The sequence below is a fragment of the Lactuca saligna genome, chromosome 1 (genome assembly GCF_052625555.1).
Source record: "Lactuca saligna cultivar CGN05327 chromosome 1, ASM5262555v1, whole genome shotgun sequence".
Lineage (NCBI taxonomy): Eukaryota > Viridiplantae > Streptophyta > Magnoliopsida > Asterales > Asteraceae > Lactuca > Lactuca saligna.
The window spans coordinates 76,463,542-76,472,970 of NC_136417.1; the positions used below are offsets into that span (position 1 = coordinate 76,463,542).

Sequence of the window (9,429 nt, forward strand, 5' to 3'; positions counted from 1 at the left end):
GTCATTATATTGTAACTCCTCATTAATATTATATGTAACATATAATATCACTTGTAAACATATTAATTATCTATTTCAAATTTTAAATTTCCCACCCTAATTATATTAAATTTTAATTCAAAATTTAAATTTTTTTACTTTAATTATATTAAATTAATAACATTACATTAACAAATAAAATAAAATTGATACAAATTATAAGATGGTATAACTTCATGTATTTATTTAAATCAACGATTATAATTTGATATAACTAAAAAAATATCTTTTGAATAATAATTTTTTTAAAGTAATTGATTAATAACTTTAATTTTTTAATATGAAAGTTTAATTAATTTTATAACCGTAGTTTTCACGGGTTAAAAACTGGTATAAATAAATAAATATATATACATATATATATATATATATATATATATATATATATATAAATGAATTCTTAACTACTTTGTTTTACTTTTGTAGTTGTAGATGTAACACAAGAAGCACCACAACAAGCATCAATAGATTTACAAGGAGAACCTCTACAACAATTACCATTGGAAGAAGTTTTTAAACAAGAAGAACAAAAAATAAAAATTCAAAGGGAAGAGAACTTGTGTTTTGAAAAACAGTAATTTTGTTTGTTTATGTTTTATTTAATGCATTTGGTTTTTGAAACTAATAGAATGATGTTGATAACCTTTATGTAATACTATTTCTGAAAATGAAAATGTGAAATTGGTTTGATTTCAAATTCATTATTGAAGCATAATAATTTGATTTTTGTACATTTATTCTTGAAGAACCTCAAATGTGATAATACGGTTGTTAGAATAAACATAACCAAATGTATATTCTTCTAGAATAAGCATAACCATATGTACATGCTTGAAGAATGTGATATGTATATAAATATAAAGAATACAAAGAGTGTTCATATTCTCATAGAATGCTTTGTCAAATTCTATTTTTTTTTTATATTATTCTCATAAGAATATGTCAACTTTGCAATAATAAGAGGTGTTATTTTGATGCAATTTACTATTATTAACAAATATACATGCATATTCTTTAAGAATATTAATTCTCAAACAATCATTTGACTGTAGTCATATTTTTTAAAGAATAAAAGGACACGTTCAATCATCTTAAACTGTTTTTTTAAATAATAATAATAATAAAACTTTGTTAACTTATATGGAACTGAAAAAAAATGTAAATCCATAAATAATAGCAACTTCCTTACTTTGTGATGTATAACAATGTCTTTAATGCCCTCAGGAACAAGTTTTTTTTTTTTTTTTAAATAAAGCAATGTCACTATGTGATGCATGAGACGGTAACTATCGTATACCACATCAATCTTAATCATTAAGCATTATAATCGGACGGTTCAAATCTAGTCATACATTCACACAATAATTGTAATTCATATTTAATCCTAACCTCATGTGTGTGTGTGTGTATATATATATATATATATATATATATATATATATATATATATATATATATATATATATAACCGTTCCAAACAGTCAAATACAACCATCCAATCACAAACTAAAGGAAAACACTCCCTTCTACTGCCTAAGTGCGGCCCTTGCCGCAACCTAACCACAATCAAGGGGCGATGTTCAGGCTTATGTGTCATCAGAGGTGTGGTAGAGGTCGTAGCCACTCCCATCGGTCTATTGGAAAATTTGATCATTATAGTTGGGTTAGTTGGTATAGTCGTCCTTTAAACATTTAGGGGTGTTTGGATAAAAATTAGATTATAGCTTATTAGCTTATTTGCTTATTTGCAGTGGGAATAAGCAATAAGCAATAAGCAAGGGGGGATGCTTATTAAAATCAACTTATTTAGCTTATCCCTACCACAATAAGCTAATTTTTAATGATTTCTATCAAAACACTTAAACTTAGCTTATTGTGGTGGAAATCCCCTATCCTAATAAAACAGTACAAATATGCCATGTGGCAATCACTTAGCCCCTTCCAAGCTTCTTTTCCTGCCCATTCTCTCAAAGTGATTTTCCTAAAATGGCCCTATGATTGCTTCAAAATCGAAAACTCTTCTATTGATTTCCTTAAATTTTGCCAATTTAAAATCTCCATCCCTAATTTGGTTTTTTCTTAAACCTCTATGAAAAGTGAAATCTGAATCTCATTTTTAAAATCCCTAATTATGGCCACTTTCGCCTTATTCCGTTTCTCTTTTGGTTTGATTGGTTCCATGGTGAAATCTGACTTGAGCAAGGGTGGTAAAAGAATGGTATTAACGTGGCAAGTGGTTTGTGGTGTTGGCAATAGTGATAACACAAATAAGAAAGTGAGGTATACGATTTTTTTCAGATAGAGGAGGCAGCAGGTAGAAGATGATGGTGCTCGGTGGTTGGTAGTGGTGGTGGCGTAAAGGTTGTGATGGGTGGCAGTAATGGGTGTTGCGGTGTTGATTTTGTGGTGTTTAGTGTTTTCGATGGTGTTGAAGGATTGATCCTGGCGTTTCTTCTTCATCATTTGGATTTTTTTTATGCAAAGAAACAAAATGATTGGTTAGATCAGCTTTTCTCTTGGTTTTATAACAAGGTGAATGTGTCTTCTTCTGCTTAGTCTTTTCAATTTCTAACCTTATTTTCTGTCAATCCTCACTAAGATTTCTCCATGTCTCTCATTATTAGCACATCTGCCCTAATCTCTTTCTTTTTCTCATGTTGTTGTACTTCATCGCCTATTAGCTAATGCCGAAGAAGTTAATGTTAGAGATAGGTCAGTCATGTTATTTACATTAAAATGGATAATTTTTAAGCATATACAGTCTTTACTATCAATTACTTTGCAAATTCATATGATTATATTTTAAAATTAGGGCTTTTACTACGATATTTTTAATATACATACTTTAGAAAAGTTTAAGATTTATTTAGATTCCATAATCTATATTTTTTTTGTACAAGTTCTTGATAAACTAGGAATTTAATTCGAACATTCATAAATGCATTGGATCGGTATTGATTAAGCTTAAAACCCAATTTCTTTTGTAAATGTGTTACATGTTATTTGACTGGTAAAGATTTTCAGCGGCATATGAGCAATTTTTCTTCCTTCTTCTCACTCCATATCTATAACTCATTTAATTTCAGTTTACATTACCTACATAATCCAATATCTATAGAAATTGAAAGAGAGAAACACCAATATGATTCGTCAAGAAAAGAGGATTTCAACAAGTTTATGGGTTTTGAGTTAGTTTGTAGTTGGCTATATTAAAATTGGGTGGGAAAGTTGCATTTGGATTGAAGCACTTGGTTGTAAGTTATTTTATTTTGTGATTCCTTTCATTCCTATACATATTTCAAATAATTGGGATTATTCTTTATTATCTTCTTATTTCAGAAACAATTATATATAAGAAAGAAATGAAAGTCTTGATTTTTAAAAGATGGGTATATGTACAAAAATGATTTACTACATGGGATGAATGGCAATTTTGTCTTTATGTCGAGATGGGAAGAAATGGTGTAAGGGTTGGTAATTGTGTTTATTTGGTTATCTATATTATTAACTATCGGTTATATTTTAGAGATAGGTTTGAAGTATTTGAAGAGGGGGATTATTGGTATAAAAATTTGTGAAAAGGTTGGTATTTTTGTGGAGTTGTTTCATGGTTTATTGATAATATTGAGGTGTGTAGAAGCAAGTTAATAAAATAGCAATTTGGTAATATTTATTGGAATATTATCATTTTAGATTTAATTCAGTATTGGAATGCAAAATAAGATTGAAAATTTGAATATTGGGGTATGTTTTTACTTGTACCCTTTCGAACTATACCCAAAAAGTGTAACTACTATTTTTTTGAGTATTAGACTTGGAGAATGAGATTGGAAAGTTGGAAAGGGTACAGGAAAAAACATATACCTAAAATTGTGTGTTTTTACTTTAATATTTATTGGTTTTGATTATCATTTGCAGGATTGTTGATATAATTCTATAATACTTTTTTTTTTGGTGAATTAGTTACAGAGGCAAACATACACACATAACAATTCTATGGTTTTTATTCTAGAGACAAACATTCACACATAAAACTTCTTGTGAGTTGTCTTATGAGAGCAAGGTTGAATAATGGCTCGCTTTGACTCCATCTCTTTATCAATAATTCAAAATGGTGGAAGTTAAAGAAGATTGTTACCGATAATTCTTCATGTTCTAAGGTAACCTTTTATGCATGAGGTGAAAAATAAATGTCTTATTTGCATGATTCAGATTATTTACTCAGATTATAGTCAAATAATTAACTAACGCCAGTTTCTAACTTTTTTTTAGTCAATTAATGACAAAGAGTTAAATCATGATGCATCTGGTGTGAGTAGGATGCTATTTCGAGAAAGAGTTTGGCTATAATGGTCAATTTTGGAAAATAGAAAAGTTGAATGCAGTGGATATAAAAGAAAGCACAAAAAAGGGTATTTTGCTCCTGTTATGTATTTATGGTTCTTTTATGAAGACTGGAGCAAACATCTAGATTAAGAACATGGTATAATCAATGGGTTTTGGGAAAGTAGTCTTAAGAAAAGATTGGTAAGATGGATTTCAGAAGATTGGAGAAGCATCAAGAGAATATGGTATTTTCGGCGTTTATTTTTCATAATCACCATAATATGTGTTACATCTAATTGCACCAGGAGTTTCTTTGTTCTTTGGTATCATTAAAGAGGGCATATAATGGTCAATTCCTGAAAATTAGAGAAATTAAATACATTGGAAATAAGAGAAAGTGCAAAAAAGATAATTATGGATATTTTGTTCATTTTATGTATTTTTGGTTCTTTTATGAAGATTGTAACAAGAATACGGGGATTAAAGTCTCTAAAGTTAGTATAATATATCATATTTAGGTTTACCGTAGTAATAGAAGATCGATATTTCAAAATAATGAAGAACTTTAAAGAATAAAGGATATTCTCAGCATCTGTTTCTGAAAGTGATCAGAAGCCGCTTTACTTTCAATTGCATCAGGTAATTGGATTTGGTTAATAAGGATGTCAATTTGGTTATTTCTTAGAAAATTTCGTAATAATCTTTTTTTGGTGGTGGTTTCATGAGAATTGACGGATTTACTTTTTGTAGTTTTTCGTTTAAAATTATTTGCAAATCGGTTTAATCACGATTATCATAGTTTTTTTTTACCTTATGATGGGAACTATAATGTGTGTAAGGGTAATTTCCTTTTGTATTGTTGGTTGGTTCCTAAGCAGTGTTGTGTTTTCTCCATTTTTGTCGGTGACATTACCTATTCTTTAATTGGGTCTATCACAAATTTTCATCCCGGTAATACCATGGCTCCAATATACTTCCTCTTAGAATATATCACAATGTATATATATTCAAATTCACATATTAATTTTAAATAATCAATATAAGTCTATACAAAACTTATGTCTTATTAATTTAATAAAGTTTTAAAAATCAACTTTTTCATTATAATTTTTAATTATCTATATTATTTTTCTTTTTTATCCGTAGTTTTTAGGGTTATAACATAATAAACCATAAACAATAAACATATTTATTTATTTATCCAAACACCCCTTAGTTGGTTATTTTATTGAAATTCAGCGGTTTCCTAAAAAACAAAGGAATACTAACCACGATATTTACAGCTTACTCTTTGCTACATATACGATTTAGGACCGGTCGATAGTAAACCCTAATACCCTATTCTTCGACATTTTACCCGGAAGAATAAACTACTTGGTTCGTCAGCTTGTAAGATGGGTAAGTTTCTTTCCATAAAACTCCATGTTTTTATTCTTTGAAAGTCGTGTGGGAAAGGATTTTTTTTGGATTGTTGTTTAAGATTTTCTTGTTCGTTCTAGTTTGAAACACAATCTCTTTTTTTTTGTGGTCGTTGTCGATCATTACGTATCCACTGGAAAACAGAAATCAGGAAACTGATTTCCAGAAGATTTATTACATGAGTTCGAATATGAAGGGTAAAATCTAGTTTTTGCCAGTAGAATGTATATTATGTGACCATGTAAGTCGTTTTAAGTTAGATTTTTACTAGGGGAAGCCATTGATGCAACAAGAAACTTGAGGACACACCAAAATTTAACCAAAAAGGATCGTTTCCTTTTACATATTCTAGGATTTCGTGATATGGGTGACAGTTTTTCAGAACCACGTATATTGTTTGGCATATTCCATCATACATAACCCATAGCTCCTTTAACTATTTTTAGTTAACCATTAACTGAAAAAGTCTCTACCTTTGCTTTCGGATACCTTATATTGCTCTTAGGTTGGATTAATATCTATTAGGACTACAAAATGTTATATATGAGTCACATATCCTCAAAAAAATGCTTACAAACATTAAATCATGAGTATTGCAAATAAAATAATTCCTTTATCATGCCTTATGTTTCTTACTGCCTTGTATTTTCTTTTAAATAGTTTGGTCCTGCTTTCTTCCGGATCTAACGACAGAGAATCATAGAGCGGGGGTTCTCACTTGTGCTAAAGAAGATAGAATCAGTAACTTGCCTGAACACTTGATAGACTTAATCTTAGAGCGGGTCCCGCTTGAAGAGGCTGTAAGGACAAGCATTTTATCCAAAAATTGGAGGTACAGATGGACCAAAATGGGGGCACTGGCTTTTGATGAGCAGTTCTTCAATAAATATTCAAAAAACGGAGCTTTTGGTCGTAATGGGTTTATAATGATCATATACAAAGTCTTGATCCTTCACAAGGGTCATATCTCGAAATTTCTTCTCGATATACCAAATATAAATATGTTTCTTGATAGCTTTGAAGAAGTTGATCAATGGATGCTACTCTTATCAAGAAATGGTGTCAAGGAACTCATCCTAACTAATTCAAGTCAATCTTATAAACTTCCTTCTAATGTGTTTTCTTGTCTAGAATTGAGAAAGTTGGAACTGGAAAACTGTTTTTTCAAGCCACCAGATGAGTTTGAAGGATTTGTTAATCTCAATGATCTTGAGCTCTGTAACGTTGATTTTGGGGCTAATTTGCGTGGAACTGAGATCAACTTACCACAACTTAAGGAGTTGTCCCTGTTTAGGTGCACAAATGTTTACAATTTCAACATCAAGGCTACAAAACTGAAGAATTTGATTGTCTTCGAATCTCCTGATTCCATGGTGCTTCACATATTGCACAATCCATGCCTTGCTAAGGTTTTTATGTCTTTTTTGAAACCTATAGATGAGTTTGTAAGAGATGAAAGAAAGACATTGTCCATTGTGTTAAGTAACTTACCCAAAATTGAATCGTTATATCTTGATGGTCTTTTCTTTAAGGTATGATACAAAGTGAACTTTTAGTGTTATACCTTTTGTCTTTTTTTTAGGTAAGTTATGACCTCACTTTCACTTCACAGGTTTTGATTGCAGAAAAGCTTCCAAAATTGCTTCCATGTGCGATTAGTAGTTTAAAGCATCTGTGTTTGCTATATTATGAACTTTCTGATTTGGATCAACTTCATGGTGCTCTTTGTTTGCTTCGGAACTCGCCAAATTTAGAAAGTCTGTCTGTGAGGTTTTTGGAGATGGTAAAGTAACGAGTGCTTAAAGTATATTTATTAGAGTAGGATGCGGATGCTCACCATTTTTATGTTTTTTCTACAGGAACCTCAAGCCATTCGTTATGATGTGGGACCAGCTTCAGATCATTTAGAGGCTGCAAACTGCTTGGATTGTACATTGGAACAGTTGCAAACTGTTGAGATAACATATTTAGAAGGATCAAAACCAGAACTGCTTTTTATAAAGCTTCTTCTTGCTCATTCCCCTTCTCTCCAGAAGTTTACCATCACAACAAGTGGAGATCTTGATGCTAAAAAAATACTTGACATCTCTAAGGATGTTATGCGCTTCCCTCGAGCATCACCAAAAGCAGAAGTGGTCTACTTGAACTCGGAGACATAATTTTGTAAGAATGTTCAACAATATTGTAAAGTAGGTTTAAACGCTCTACCTTACGAGCGTATTTTCTTTATGATGTAATTTGACACGTCCTACTCGTTTTGATTTTTGCTTCAGCTTGGTGTGTGTTAACACATGTAAATAGTTCTATGCACTAAGAAGAGACGATCTTCTGGATTTTGAATGAAAGCTAACTTTTACGATTTAAAAGTTAAAACCACCAAGAAAGGTTTTGGTTTTGGCAAAAGGGTGCTTGGTTTTGCTAATGATAAAGAACATGGAATGTTGGTGGATAATAGCGCGTATTCCACCATCCATATTGCATTAATGATATCTGGTTGATATTGATAGTAATAATTAAAGTCACATATAGCATGCCATAAATTAGGAACTTATGTAGCGCCAAAATTGGTTCCCCGTATTTAAGGTATTTTCTTCAATTTACAAACTATACTGCAAATCGAAAAGTCTTTTGATCATAATCCTAAATTCAGACTTGGCTTCATGTCTCCAAATGGACAAGCAAGACTACTAAACTCTTTGAAATGTCTTTTTAGTATACAAATATGGGATTATTTGTTAAAAAAATGTCAATTTTACAACTTTTGTGTTGCATTTGCATTGCATCAGGAACGGAGCTAGAATTTTAGATTAACGAGAGCTTAGACATACATCGTAATATATATATATATATATATATATATATATATATATATATATATATATATATATATAATAAAGGGTTTGAGTGAGATATATGTCTATATTGTATGTGAGTTAGTTATAACTTTAATGTTTTTTGAAAAAGTTAAGTAATAAATAATGAATAATATATAACAAAACATTAATATCCAATAAAATTAATTACATTTTAATACATACAGAATGAGATGAAGCATACAATTGATGGTAGGCTTTGAAAGAGATGGAGTATATAGTTGATGAGCTTTGAGTGGTAATATACTAATGTCAATGGAATTAGGGGGCACAACACCCACTAGCCCCCCACCCATGCATTGCTTGATTGTAATTTAACATTAGAATCTTGTGAAAATGTTACATAAATATATCTAAATTTTATTAAAAATTAGGCGAAAGGCCACACATTGCGAAAAACACAATTACATATTTAAAAAATACATATAAATATATGCTATTAAAAATTATCATGTGGTTATTATATAATATCTTAAATCTATGGCCTCTTTAGGAACGGTACTTTGTGTCTATTTGTAGATTTTTTTTGTTTCCTTTAATTTTTTTTTTTCCTTCGTAATCTTTTTATGATGGTCTTTCCCACCGCCTTGCATTTATGATCCACTGGACACATGTCTTCCATTTATGATCCACCACCTCTAAATCCAACCGGTACCCCGATGTATTTTCATCACCGCTTACTATCACAGGTTCAACCATACACCTCCTCTTTTATCCCCTGTTTCTTTTTTCCCCGATCGCTCTACTGCCTAATACATGACGCTTCTTCTCT

General features: G+C 30.6%; 1 protein-coding gene across 1 annotated transcript in view; it reads left to right on the forward strand.

Moving 5' to 3' along the window:
- LOC145008652 (F-box/FBD/LRR-repeat protein At1g13570-like) overlaps positions 1 to 7,943 on the forward strand; it is a 35,441-nt gene extending 27,498 nt beyond the window's left edge. Inside the window, exons 2-4 of the mRNA XM_078967248.1 lie at positions 6,445 to 7,316; positions 7,367 to 7,567; positions 7,644 to 7,943. Coding sequence (XP_078823374.1) covers positions 6,445 to 7,316; positions 7,367 to 7,567; positions 7,644 to 7,943 — 1,373 coding nt within the window. The remainder of the gene's footprint in view (positions 1 to 6,444; positions 7,317 to 7,366; positions 7,568 to 7,643) is intronic.
- Positions 7,944 to 9,429: the final 1,486 nt, after the last annotated feature.